At 31.3% G+C, this 15,731-nt stretch overlaps 2 protein-coding genes across 2 annotated transcripts in view; both read left to right on the forward strand.

Annotated features, from left to right (window-relative positions):
* Window positions 1-989: 989 nt before the first annotated feature.
* LOC139491855 (IgGFc-binding protein-like) lies at window positions 990-7,282 on the forward strand. The gene is made up of 4 exons (XM_071279756.1): window positions 990-1,229; window positions 2,274-2,381; window positions 3,972-4,076; window positions 5,303-7,282. The coding sequence occupies exons 1-4, from the start codon at window positions 1,091-1,093 to the stop codon at window positions 6,520-6,522; spliced, it is 1,572 nt and encodes a 523-aa protein (XP_071135857.1). The 5' UTR covers window positions 990-1,090; the 3' UTR covers window positions 6,523-7,282.
* Window positions 7,283-14,649: 7,367 nt separating this feature from the next.
* The window catches only part of LOC139491887 (uncharacterized), a 62,858-nt gene continuing 61,776 nt past the window's right edge, over window positions 14,650-15,731 (forward strand). Inside the window, exon 1 of the mRNA XM_071279803.1 lies at window positions 14,650-14,847. Within this exon, the coding sequence (XP_071135904.1) occupies window positions 14,843-14,847 (5 nt within the window). The 5' untranslated portion in view covers window positions 14,650-14,842. The remainder of the gene's footprint in view (window positions 14,848-15,731) is intronic.

The following is a 15,731-nucleotide window of genomic DNA, read 5'->3' on the forward strand; positions in this document are numbered from 1 at the left end:
CGATGAATTAAACCATTTTCAATTGATTTTTATGGCTTTGTCTTATATAGTTCTGTTCCGCCACGTTCCCCGATTAAGACATTGACTGAGTGCTTACGAACTTGTTAAACCCCAAAACTTGTTATCTATGTGTCTGTCCAATGTTATTTGTCGTTGGAATGTGTCTGTCATACATATGTTTTTTGTTTTGTTTCAGATTCTACCGTTGGTTGTCTAAATTAAATTGTTTCTTATGTTTCATGTTGAGGACTGTTATATATACGGTATGTTTTTTTTTCATTGCGATAATCCGTACAGTTGTCTATTTCAACAAACATTCATTTTATTTTAACTTGGGTCGATAGTTTTCTCATTGGCAGTAAATACAACATCTCCCTTTTTTGTTAAGGTTTCTTTTATTCTAGAGCCTGCCGTATTGAATTATAATCCTTGTAGAAATATAGAACTATTCATGTTAAACTACTGCAGTTTACGCAATCGTTGTCTGAGTTTTATTTTGTTATACTGTACAATTATTTTCTATAAGTTGTATCAAATACATCAACACCCTGTCATCAACAAATAACAATTTTCCCACAGATGCTCTAATCTACCAAATGCTTTAAAATCACTTGACATCTTGGGTGCCATTTTTCAACCGAGGTATTACAGATAAATATCTAAAGGGTTTTGTCGCTGAGGCAATTAATGGAAAAAATAAAGGCAGATATGAAAAAAAAATCTTATTTCATAGTAGTTAAAAATCTTATGATTATAAACATCATAGATTTTATAACTTCAAAACATTGCTTGAATTAACTGCTTTTCTGACAACATTTAAATCATAACAATAAACATTAACTATGACAAGTGAAAGAATTCAGTATATTTTCATCCAATTTTACGAATGATTGTCACGTGGTCATTTGCTTCCGTATAATACTTCCTCATGTGTTTTATAAATTAATAGGATCATCAACAATAGTAGTCACTAACTAGTTTATTTTAAGTGGTGTTACATTCGTAAGAAAGTAAAGATGGCTGAAATACAAATGCAGGATTACGAAGAAATCAGAAGAGAGGATGGTGACCATAGATACATGTTTTAAAGATGGACGAGAAAAAAGCCAAAATAGACCACGTGTTAGTTCCATCATGGAAGAAATGGATTAAAACGAACTGTCTGGCACTAACCATATATATGGTGGCAACTGGATTCATACTGACTGTTATCTATTTTACTGTTATAGGTAGGACAGAAATAAATAGCATTTCCATTCTTGTGCATGTTCCTCTATGTTTTTGCAGAATAAACAAAAGCTTAAAGACTAATCGCTAATTTCAATCGCTATTTGTAGTCAAAATACAGTGATCTTCTAATATCTCCATATCTATTAAAAAAATGTTAACAGCAATCAAAAATATTTGAAAGAAAACTCGGTGGATGGATCTACACGAAGAGAGGAAAATGCACTAAAAGCTCTGCTCTAAAAGGAAAACAATGCACTTTTTCTTGGCATAGCATCTTCTAATTGTAAAGCTCTTCGATTGAATGTATAGATAAATAAATTTCTTTAATTCATAATGAATAACAGAAATATTTCTTCTCTAAAAAAGTATTAGTTTTGAAACACATGATAATATTTGTGTTAGAATTATTCGATAAGGCTTTTAATTTGTTTTTTAATTTTATCTAAAATTAGTGGTGTCGATAATATACACAAACTCAATACTAGGTACTTATGAAATTATACACAAATTCAAAAGAAAAAAAGAATGTGTCACCATTTAACCTTAATTTGCTTTTCCCAAACAAAATCACAAGATAGCACTATCCCACATTTCTAGAGCTGATAATAAAAAAGTAGATTATTCAGAAACTTACCGATTGCATAACACTTAACATATAAAACACCGGAAAGTAATTTGAAAACGGTATAGACATATGGATTTTTATCATTATCGAAAGCTGTTCAGTGACCCCGAAGCTGGTCAATTAAGTATTCATGAAAGTTGTTTTCATGTGCAATTATACAACATATCCTCATTTTGAAAAGTTCGACAGTTGTTTGATAATTTATTGACGCCTACAAACAATAATAGAAAAAGAAACAATGATTCTCAATGATATTATAATTAATTTCAAGGTGATCGCCACAATATAGATTTCAACCAATACTAATAAATGATAACCTAGTTTACAATAGCTGTTAACACAACGATAAATGCATAGTTGCTATTTATTGTAACACATTTTCCCTGTTTTTAAAAGTGTTGTTTGTTTTTAATTTCAGCTCAGCTACAGCAGAAATTGGCAGAAATTAATGTGAAATTGGCAGTAATTGAGAAAAAAAATGAGACGAAACTCCAGAAAACCGAAAACAGTATGGTCACAAATTTAGGTATATATGATTCAACATAATAAATCAATAAATATACTTTTTCTTGCTTTAATGTCTATTTTAAAAATTTCTGTGTGTTTTATATCACCATATACAGAGTTATTCAGAAATGCTGTGTTTTTTTAAAATCATGTTTAAAGATGTTCATCATGTAAGTGATATCACAAAAGACAGGTAGTATTGTATTCAAAGATTAACGCATGTCCCTGCTGATCAACGTTTTCTTGTATGTTTATCACTGAATTCATGAGAAGCCTTCTGTAAAAGACACATAATTTACGTGTGAATTGAACATGTGTGGTTTCCTTACATCCATCTTCATGACATCCTTCAACATTTCAGGCAGTAGTTAGCATCTCATGTATCTCAATCAACATTAATGTATCGAACAGTACAAAAAAAGGTAATAATGAAAATAATGCATAGCAGGACATGTTTAAATTGTCTACAAACTCGGTGTCGCTGCTTAAGAGTTTATCAGTTTTTTTCAGTTTTTTGAAAATAATGCATAGCAGGACATGTTTACATTGTCTACAAACTCGGTGTCGCTGCTTAAGAGTTTATCAGTTTTTCTCAGTTTTTGTTTGTTATCTTGATTTATGTATTTTCCCAATCAATTAACTAGATCTAATTAAACATCGTTATACTACAGTAGCTTAATTTATATATTAAATTTATGCATCTATATATTGCAATAAAGAAGACTGTAAAGATGAATTTTCGGTTTCCTATCATGTTCTAGGAAAATTGCAACCCTACTCAAGTACATTTGCAACGCACTCAATGAATCTAGTTTACCGGTTTATGTTGATAGAATCATTGTTGTTGTTGCACCGGAGAAAATGTTTATAATTATTTTGTTCTGAAATGTGTGTTCACATCGACAATATGTTACATTTTCCTTTAAATTGATGACGTTTACATATTTTGTTATTGATGCGTCTAAATTCAATGTCTATAAAAGATCCAGGTTCCTCAATGATCTTTAACCTTTTCACCCATTCTGCTAATGGATAACGTTTAATTTTTCATTTTTTATGTTCTTCACGTTTTTGGATTAATCTTAGAGTTCGGTTATTTTTTTATACTTTATTTCGTTTACTTTTTGACATTTAAACTGTTTCGGATTTATCGACTCTGGTAGGCCTGTTTTGGACAAAGCGCTAATCTGGCAAATAACATTCAAACCTTGATATCTGATGAATTTATCTATCTATTAAAAAAGGGGAACGAAAGATACCAGAGGGACAGTCAGACTCATAGATCGAAAATAAACTGACAACGCCATGGCCAAAAAAACAAACATATAAGAGTACACATGAACAACTAAGGATTGAGCAACACGAATCCAACCAAAAACTTGGGGTGATCTCAGGTGCTCCGGAAGGGACAGCAGATCCTGCTCGATATGTGGCACCTGTCGTTTTACTCATGTTATTAAAATTACGGTTAATAGTCTAATTCGATAGGTCACATAAGTGGTGAAAAGGGAAGTGGATTGTAGTTTCGACATTGGAAACATACCTGATATCATCTGTTAAACGGTTATTTCATTACCGTCAACCAACTCGTGATATCTAATTTTTTCAGACAAGTATGCAATGTGTTATAACGGTGAAAGCTGGCAGAGGTTAAATGATTATAACCGATGCGTATGTGCAGCGGGATTCTTCGGTAAAAATTGTAAACATTCAGGTAAGATATAAATTAAGATAAAACAGATAATAAATTTGGTCCGTTCAAAGCATTATTTCAGATTGAACTTCATTTGGCACGTTCGAACCAAAAAAATGTTAAATCAATAGTGTAATAGTTTCTAAACACACGAAGAAATTTATGACGTTTTTATTAATTTTCTAATCAATCTACGGTGATTTAAAGAAAAAAGGATTTATAAATCATGTCAGTACCAAAAACACTGACTGATAAGCTAATAGACTTAACATCCATCGACAGCAGTATATATGAACAAGTAACTATTGAACATATAACACTTCATAAATTTGATGCGTACAAAGCGCTGAGCATGATTGGTCTTCATCAAGAACGTACAAACTCATAAAATATAAAGTGAATGCTGTATAAATAACTTAGCACATGGAATCAGTATGTTCAAAAGGCAGCAAAAAAAAAAAATGCAGCTAAATTAATCAAAAGTTCGGAAACAACTGAGCTATTGTTAAGATTTGAAGAATTCTTTGGTTTGGAGGTGTGAAAATTTTTCACAGTTTTTATTATGAGGTCAAATGAAAGATCGAAGACCTTACTTCATAAACCTTTCCGTTTTTAGTCATGTTCTCATCTCCCGAACAAAAGTATCGACGTAATTAATGTTATATTGTGTCAGACATACTTCCAGCGTTCTGGAATGTTAAAAATACCCATGTAAAATCACTATATTATAATCATTACTACAAGAAATAATTTTTTACAATGAATATGCATAAGTACTACATTATTTAAAGAAGTGAGCTGTAACACTAGTTCATTAATATTTATAGCAAATCGTAACAATCAAAATTAAGATGATATATAATTTTATCTCGTGCTGAAGTTCAAAATATGTATAAATTTCGATGCAATCGAGAGATGATATAGCAGAATAGTCGGCAGTAATGAGTTACATCTTTTATTGTCAAATGTGTTACCATGAGACAGCATGAGTACCGATAACTATATTTATATATTATAAGTATAAATTGTCACAATGTCTGTCATTGGTGAGCGCCCTCTATACTATTAAACTAACCCCAGTAAGTTTATAGTATATCTAATTTCGTATTCTACATTGTACGAGTAACAAGGCAAACTCAAAAAAAGATATTCGTAAGAAACCGGTATAAATCATGTATAACACTAGCTTTTGTAGTTTTCTGTTTTATTATAACTTGAATTTCACAAACTATATTTATTAATCATAGATGGGAAAGGCACAAGTTTTCTGGTAGTTTTTCTAGGAGGATTGATCGGACACATTGGAAAACTTAAACCGAAACTTTTGGTAGCATCAGAAATTACGGCACGTCTTTCAGTATTTTATTTCAACAACACTAAAAATCAGTCTATCATCATTGACGAAACTAATACAGAAACAAATCTTAATACAAGTGTGTTTCCGTCAGATGGTATACATTCTGCAGGGTTAGAAGTTCATTCAGTTGTCAGAGTAAATATGAATGGCTTTTTGTATGACGGGTTGCATTCCGAAGGATTCTTGTTAATGCCTGTGCGATTTGCCTCTACAAAATACATAATACCAACCTTACCATATGGCTATGGTAAATTATTAGCGCTCAAAGCAGTTGATCAAAATACTGATATCAGTATAAATTTGAAATTGCAATACGGTTCTATAACCTATGACAACAGACAATATGGTAACAATGACACAATTAGAATTGTGATGAACAGATATCACACTTTTCAGTTAACGCATACTAGTGACCTTTCAGGAACAATGGTAACATCATCAAAGCCAGTCATTGTTGTTAGCGGTAATAAATGTAGTTGGGCAGTACCAAACAATCATGCAGGTGGTTGTCAATCATTTATAGAATCAGTATCACCAACTAATCAACAAGATAATCTGTTTATCACTCCGCATGTAGCTACACGTTTGAATAACACTGTTCGTATACAGTCGATAAATATTACTAACTTGACAATTAAATTAGGAAACGAGAAAAAGTCTCGAACAATAATGGCAAGAGATTCCTTGGATTTTTATTACAACACGATTTCTTTGATTTATGCATCTGATGACGTACTTGTCATGTCGTACCCTCATGGTTTACCAAAACACAAAAGAGATCCTTTTATGATGACGATTCCGGGTGTAAATCAATACCTTAATGAATATGATTTCGTAGTACCAACTGGGTTTGACAGCTATATAAGCATAACGGTACAGAGCGATGCTATTGGTGGCTTTTTACTGGATGGCAATCCTTCCAATATTCGAAGTGTTTTTAGCATTTCTGAAGGATTGTATAAGTTCAGCACTTTCAGCATGTCCATATCAACAGGATTACATCATATCGAACATAGCCGAAATGTTCGATTTGGTTTGTGGATAAATGGTAATGGAGATATTGATGGATACGGGTACCCAGCTGGAATGGCTTATAAAATTTTTGATTAAGTAGACTTTTTATGTGGCATATATGTTATTGCTTTGTTTTTTGTAATCTTCTGATTTTCGATATAACATGTCTTATGATTGGTTGCAAAGATCGTCCTTTATTTGTAATGTAGATAAAGGGATACTATTGATAATATAAGGACTACCTCGTATCTTGATGTTTTCCTTTAATCTAACACATTTGAAAGTCTTTACACTAAAATATATAACAAACGGATTGATGTCAACTCCCCAATTATCAATTACCTATTTCTCTGCAATAACATACCATCTGCTGTATCGTATGATGTTGACACATGTCAATTGATACGCAATGCTCGTTTATGTTCAAATTATACGTACTTATATACAGGAGAGTGCTTCTTATACAAAAACTGCATCAACAGAGATATAAGGAGAAAAGATTCAAAATGAGATTCCGTAAATGTTGTTAATCACAAATGCTCACCACGTCCTAGATTGTGGTTTATCATATCTGTCGTCTGTCTGCTTAGTGCCATACGTGACCTTATCCCGAATATGACTGTTTGCTGATATGAATGTTCATTGACATAAGTCGTGTCTCTGTATTTATGCATCCAACATACATTTATTTAATTTGTGATTTTTCTGTTGTTTTTCAATTCAGTATTGTGTTATACTTTATTATTTAGAAATTTTGGAAATTGTTATTTCTAGTTATGCAATGCTGTATGTTGCTGTAAACTATCATGTTTGTAGAGTTAAGAATCGAGTTAATTAAACAAATGTGCCTATTTCATTGCTTTTTTTTTTTTTTTTTTTTAGATTATATGATAAACCGTTCAGTATTGTGTTATACTTTCTTGTTTAAGGTTTGAATTCTGTATTTTCGGTCGAACACATATGTCTTGTGTATCTGCAAAGCCGAGTTTATCACCTTTTGCCATGGATAAAATGTCGTGTTAGTCTAAATATCTATTACGTCGTCACAGCATTTACCTTAAATAGTCTCTAAATACCATCATATTCATGATAATTGTTTGGACTAGTATTGTAAAAATAATTGTATGGATTTCAACGTTATAAATTTGTTTCAACAATACGTCACTGTTTGTGGTTAATACAAGATGTTCGTTGTTATTTTGCAAGTTTCTAGTGGAAACTAATATTATAGTTTATCTGTTCTGATTGTCTACGCTTTTGTTTTGGATGTATTTCTGTCATGTAGTTGTGCCATTTTAGCTATATACTTAACATTGCTCTATATTTGGGAGGTTTGGGTAGCCATAAAACCAAGTTTAACCCGATATTTTTTCGTGTACCATAAAGGTAACTGGCAGTTTGTTTCTATGTATGTTGTTGGTTGTTTTGATGCGATTCAGTGTTTCTGTTTTTCCTCTTATATTTGATGAGTTTTCCTCAGTTTTAATTTGTAAACCGCATTTGTTTTCTGTCTATCGATTATGACTATTAAGCAGCGATATACCTTGAAAATTGAGAATTAAAAATGACAAAGAAACAAAAAACTTACCAAAGAGCAGACACCAGCCGAAGGCCATCAATAGGTCTTCAACGCAGCGAGAAAACCCCACACCTGAAGGTGGTCTTTAGCTGACCCTTAAATAAAATTGTGTTCCAATTCAGAGAAAATGGACGTCAACTGAACTTAAAAAAAACATAGAAAGGAACACAAAATACATATAAAACCAGCTAAGACTTAAAACAGCCAGCGATTCCGGCGGGGTTAAGCATGTTTTGTGAGATCTCAACACATCCAATTTGCTTCTAGCCAATGTAGTCTAGAGAAACACATATCAATATGCACAGTTAAACTAATTTAAAAGAAGTACTTTTGTGTTTTGTGAGATCTCAACTCTCCCCCTTTATCTGAAGCTAATATAGAAAAACAAACACACAGCAATATGTTCATTTTTAAAACACGTCAAATTCAGATGTCAGAAATGGTAACAAAAGAAACTAATCAAAATTACAAAGATGATACCTATATTAACAAAGCACTACTGGAATTTAATGTCATGCTAGCTCCAGACCTGAATTAAACTGATTGAAAGATTATAACTTCATCTAAGTATCTTTCATCATAAAATATAAGAGAAGAACACAATCCGTATCATGCCAATAATATGATTTACAATAAATGTGTTTATATTTGAGGCAAAGACCCTATGAGTCAATCAATATTACTACCAATATAGTCAATCCTTAATGACCTTATATCAGTATCGTAACTATATCCTTTCCGAATGAGTGTGTTAAAAGGTTTGGTTATGTCATGAGGTGAATACCGACCTTTTTGTGCTTTTTACAGTATATTACCATAAAATATTGGATGTGAAATGCCCGAATGTGAAAGATGTCTGCATATTGACTTTTTTGTATAAAAAATATCCTTGATCCGATGATAAAATTTATGCATTCATGTTATTCTGATAGTGTAACGAAAGTTTTGAAATGTGTCATGCCACCATTTGTTAAAGTAAACAATGCAAAACAGTCGATGACAGTTAACGGTAACTGAAGATGCGGGATAATAGTAGTATCAATGGAAATGAAATTTAACCAATGCTTAACCAATTACATTACAAAAATCACAAACATTCAACTTAACAATAGCAGTTTCAATCAAACCATTGTAAACTGACATATAAAAAGCTTACAAAAAACCTATTTCAAAGTAAAAAGACCAAAACGAATGAGAACTCAAAAATTTGTATGTAGTGACGCATCCACTTACTTGTGAAGGCGAAACAAACACGATTAATTTCTTCAAATACATATTGTAATCTTATGACGTAGATGAAGCAACTGCGTGTCACTGTTTGATTTTCAGCAATTGACCAAACCTTTACATTCTGGTTTGGTTATACATTTCTCTTATGATCGAAATAATGTGTTGAAAGTTTTTCACGATCAACATTAGGTTATAATAAACAAAATCCAACATTCAAAAAATATTCTGTACATTTTCAAGTAAAACACATGTTCTGTGTTAGTGTATTTTCTGACACACGGACTATTTCTTTTCATAGTTATCCAGATTTATTGAAATCATGTCAGTGTTAATTTTTTGAATCGGGTTATTGGTTGCTTTTTATGTTTTGTTAAAACGCTCATATGGCACAGTTTTTAATAATTTTTTACTAGATTGGAACATCGATACACAGGTGTCACTGTAACTTACAACAATCGTTAACGTATCGACAAAATCGAAAAGTTGCTCATCGCATTTAATTTTTAAGTCATCTCTAAGTTAGTGATATTGCAGGTTGTTTTAACTTGCACCGTTGGTTGACAACGTTAATTTTTTTTTACTTTTCATCGACTCATGATCACCCTCTTTGCATTTTATTGTAAACAATTTTTTTGAAAAATTATACTGGACCGATAGGGAAATTAAAATTTTTACTATTTCAGTGACAACATTTTTTTTCTGTTTAGCATCTTAAATAAAATTGAGAATGGAAATGGGGAATATGTCAAAGATACAACAATCCGACCATATGAAAAAACAACAGCAGAAAGTCACCAACAGGTCTTCAATGTAGCGAAAGATTCCCGCATTCGGAGGCGTCCTTCAGCTGGCCCCTAAACAAATATATACTAGTTCAGTGATAATGAACGCCATACGAATCTGTGGCTTCAAATGAGTTACGATGTAATAAAATTGAGAAAAGAAATGGGAAATGTGTCAATGCAACAACAACCCGACGTTAGAGCAGACAACAGCCGAAGTCCACCAATGAAAAACTGTTTAGTACTAATTTTGGCCAAAATCTTATGTTCAAAGGGGTATAACTCCTAAGGAAATAATTGAATCACAAATTTTTGTCAATATACACATCAACATTGCTACTGTTTACAAAGTTTTATGAAAATCCGTTGTATGGTTTGATTGGCGACGACAAACTTCTACAGTAGTAAAAATCGCATTTAAATAAAATTATTTCTAGGTTGAAAGACGTATAACTGTACGAATATTATTTTATTTTCCAATTATTTTTCTTATTTCGAGAGGCACGTCTTGATACTGTGTCCTTACAAAGTTTAAAGAAATGTTGTTGTACAGTTTCTGAATTAATATATAGACGAACGTACGTACTGATGGATTGACAGCCTTATAGTTATTATATAGTTATGTTTGTTATTCTCGTGGGATTTTGTCTGATGCTTGGTCCGTTTCTGTGTGTGTTACATTTTTGTGTCGTGTCGTTGTTTTCCTCTGATATTAAATGCGTTTTCCTCGTTTCTAGCTTGTTACCCCGATTTAGTTTTTTTGTCCATGGATATATAAGTTTGAACAGCGGTACATGTATACTACTGTTGCCTTAATTGATAGGTGGGCGGATGGACGGACTGACGGACAGACTGAGTGACTGAAAGACTTATAAAAAACAACATACCCTACGAATTGTTTCGTCTGACAAAGCAGCAAGCAATGTGGTAGGACTGAATAAAATCACGGCTAGCAAATGTGTTCTGTGCTGCTTATTTGGTCTTGACTAGTTCTGGTGGGTCCTGATTTTTGTGCTGGTTCTTTTGTTGACATTGTGTAGAAACGACACTAAAACACCCATTGTGTTGTTAATTTTTTCACCGATATTTCATACGTATCAGATATATCACTACAATTGTAACATTGCCAGAGTCTAATTTGTCAAACGGAATCGTTCTGATGCATAACTTTGTTAATTAAAATAAAGCTGTTTGTTATTATTATTTCTCAATTTTTTAAAGTAGAATTATAACGTTTACAATGAATATCTTATCAAATAGAAAATTGTTAGTGGTTTAATAGTATCCGAGTAAGAACATAATTCAAACCATTGTTGAGTTTTTTTTATATCGTGTTACGTTTAAGTCAATTTCGATTTGATTATTCATCATGTAAAACGCTACTCACAAGTTCCAAATAAATGATGAAAGTCTGTGTATAGTTTTGTATTGGCATGGCACCAAATCTTGTTTTCGTCTTATTTCTTAAGAAATATGATGGGCAATATCATAATTTAAGACGGAAGGATTTGCACAATACCAATGGAGGGAAAATAATGTGGAAAAAATACAGTCAATACATGGTCGAAAAAATGAACAGTCAATATCATGGCCAAAGAAAACAAAAGACTGAGAAGATAAACAGTCAATATCTTGACCGAAAAGGGAAAAAAACATTGAAAAAACAAACAGTCAATATCATGGCAAAAAAAAAACGATTAGAAGACAAACAGTCAATATCATGGCCGAAACGAAACAACGACCATAATACAAACAGTTAATACCATGGCCATTAAATAAAAACATTGAGAAGATAAACAGACAATATCATGACCGAAAACAAAAAAGTACAATAAAACACTACTGATATAAGGAATGATCAAAATTTACTCTTATCACCTAATCGCTTATTTAAGGGCATACGATACAGTTTTGATCCTGTATTTACAAGTTCATGAAAATTTGCATATAGGCTATTTTAACCTGATTAAATCAAATATGTAATACAAAATATACCTTTATGTGCTACTTTTTGAGTAAAATGAGGTCGATTTTTTTTTATATATGCTCAAAATTCAGATTTGTGGTCGTAATTTCTTTTTCGAAAGAAAGGCATAACTTTTTTGTTATAAAGGATAAACACAAATTGTTTTTTGTTTAATAATCGGTAATTTCTGTATTTTATAAGTATTCTAAAAAAATATGCATTTTGTTTTCAGAAATAACTCATTTACTAAATGTTCGTGAATTGAGGAAAAAACGTCATTTTTTGGCTGCATGTTTATCAAAATTAAAAAAAAATCCTCTATTTACAGTTTTATAAAATTTGGGTCACATAATCTCGCTGCAAAATGAAACAAATTGCCGTTTTGAAAGATAGGGGTCCATGAACTCGTTTTCAAATTAAATCAGTTTGATTGATAAAAATCAGTCGAAAAATGCATCTTTTCCCGATATGTCACAGTTTGACGTCGTGAAAATAACATTTTACGTTAGTAACGTCATTACCTCTCCTGTAAGTGTATCGTATGCCCTTAAAGAGAGCGATTGTGATCTGTTCAATTTTTTAAATGCAGTTGAAGGTCGTATTTTAACCATAAGATGCTTTTCATATGTGTTAATGCATCGAATCTATCAAATATTTTTTTATGGTTAAAAGGATTTAACAGCCAGTTTTAACTTGATCAACACTATGTTTTTTTTTATTACCTTCTGCAGTATGTACATATATATTTTCCTACAATACAATGATAACACCTACATGAAACTAAGTCTTTGCACTATTTTCTTCAGAAAGGAAACAAAAAATGATTACTCAAAATCTATTTAACATGCATTCTTTAATTGAACTTTAAACTGTTTCATAAATAAATTTCTAATGTTGGGTTTTAAAGATTTTTCCAATAAAATTCGGCTGGTTTGTTATGCAGTTTTTTCTCTACATGTAGTAGTTCTTCTTGTGAATGTGAATAACATAAAAATACTATTCTCGATAAGCAATTTATTAACAGATTCCTCATATAATGGGTTTACTGTGTTAATAACATTTCTTTTAGAATGTGTTTCTGTTTTACATTATTATTCACAATGTACGATATTTACTGTCAAAGTAGTAAGCAAGTGCACGTTATTTTAACAAACAGATCATAACTCAGTCAGACAATCTAATGCAAGGTGAAATGCTTTCACGTAATCGTTCTGTCTGATGATTATATGATTATTGCACAGCATTTGAGACGAGAATGTACATATCTGTTATATCATCGAAATAAAACAACGCTCAACACAATTCTTTTTTATTCTTAATATAAAGATCATAGGTTATCAAGAATATTACGTTTTAAAAGAAGTGTTAGCATTCATCGCCAGTTTCATTTTAAAGACTTGGGACACATCTTACTATGGTCATAAGCCAAATGAGAACAAGTAGTAAACATTATTTACTTGTGTAATTTTGATATAATGCCTTTATGACATTTACATTTTTGTTTCTTTATATTTGAAAAACTTGCCAGAGTAGCCAACTTTTAGTCTTAACTTTGAAAAAAACATCTATCAACTTTGTTTATCTTTCACATTTTCAGTTCCAATGATAGTTTCATAAAATCAAGCAAGTGTTCAGGGTCTTTATTATTGTAACACAATGCCGATACCACTCCAAGTAAACTGCTGTTTACCAATGGATATAATAATATCAGCAGTCAACGATGCAGTACTTATATGATTGTCGATTCACCTATCCTCAGTTAACAATCAGAAAATTGAGAAATAATGATTTACCTAATAAACAATTTGCTTGTTGACATAGACAAAGTCATATCAAAATAATTATGACAGAAGAAGTATTATGAATTCGAACAGGTAAGTTTCTTAGAAATCTCTTGTAAGAAATATGAAAAAGATATTTATAACAAATTGTACCATGATGTTTTCTCCAAATGGGTAGGCTCATAAGTGTTTAAAAAATTAAACATCAAAAATACAAAACAAAAATGACAATAAAAAACGAAAAGTCCTTAATAATTGGCAAATATCAATAACTAAAGAAATTAAACTAATCTAATACCTGTCATATTCTTGACTTTTTACAGGCATTTCTCTTTGTAAAACATGTTGAACTAATCTTGGTTTCAAAGTAAGTTAAACCTCTCACTTGTATGACAGTCGCATATAATTTCATAAAATCGGCAACACTGTGTAATCAAAACAAACAAAACTAAGAGGTAAACAAGTGGAAAATAGGAGTACAGCAGTCGACATTGTGTTATAATCTCAATCACTTTAAAAACAAATAAATATGTTGAAAGAAAAACAAATGCATATAGATCGTCCTGAATATGCATGAAATATTTGCCACTGGACGTTAAAAAACCAACAATCAATCAATCAATCAATCAAATGCATATAGACAAATCACATACGCAATAAATATACACGATAATACAAACAATGAACACAGCAAAACAACAGAATGGCGGGATATAAAAGTAAAGATTCACGACTAAAGGATATTACCAAACAATGACCCAAACAGTAAACGTATATGTTTTACAAAAACAAATGAAAGAACACTTCACCACATAATTAGGATGCATAATACAAAAACTGTTGGCAAGATATTGAAGGTGTACTATTTATAACTTCACTAATGATATACGTGCTTACTTATATCAAGGAAACTGATACAGACGTAATAGATAAACGATTGAATACTACAAGCAGGCTGTTATATATTAGAGAAATATTCTCTAAAATATATCTGGATAAGAGTTCAATAACATTAAAATGTGGTTGATTATTTTCACTATTCTGTCATATACCTGTTTTGGATTTATGCATCGACAAAATGAGGTAGTGAACACATTTTATGAGATTTTTTAGTGATATATTTTGATGTTATATGAGCAAGTATGAATATAATTACACATGTAAAAATTACAGTTGATTCAATTAGTTTATGTGAAAGATTTTAACTGATTCAGTCATTATCAACGCTCCGATTGAAGCTTAAATATGAAAAATGTATCAAATATGCCAAAAAATGTCACTTTTGAGAAGTTTTTGGTTAAAAATGAAAGTAGCCGCATCCATGTTCATCCTCAATCTTTATTTATCTTATGTATTATCATCAAATACAACTTACATTTCAATATTAGGAATAAACACGAATGCAGCCGTTTTCATTTAAGACGGATACCCTCTAAAATTTAACTAAAATGCTAAAATTTGAAGATTTCAGTAATTTAGCATGACTTAATGATGCTAGTACCCGATAAATGCACATTCCCCATTTCCATTCTCAATTTTATTGTATTGTCAAAAACAGCCCATATTAATGTAGCAGAAGCATTCTACTTTCCAACTAAAGGTTTTTTTTCGTAAAACTGCTATATTTTTAGGCCAAAAAGGGGTCTAACTGTACCTATTCCTTTGTATTTTGAACGTTATGGTACTATGTTCTGAAAACACGGTTTACCGTTAAGAGAAGTTGGAAAAGAATAAATATCAGTTGCAAAGAATGGTAATCGGATCGTGTTTAAGATTGTCATACAGAGTACATGCGAGGTCATATAATTATAATGAATTATAACAGGAAAAAAGTTGACCTCATTGCATTTGCTAGTTTAAAATAAAAGTATTTTATAAAAATATTGACTAGTGTTGTTAGGCTGTTATATCGGTTCTGTATAGTGGTGATTACAAAATGGAATTGCTTCATTTCTAAATATAAATAG

This window comes from Mytilus edulis, chromosome 10 (genome assembly GCF_963676685.1).
Source record: "Mytilus edulis chromosome 10, xbMytEdul2.2, whole genome shotgun sequence".
Lineage (NCBI taxonomy): Eukaryota > Metazoa > Mollusca > Bivalvia > Mytilida > Mytilidae > Mytilus > Mytilus edulis.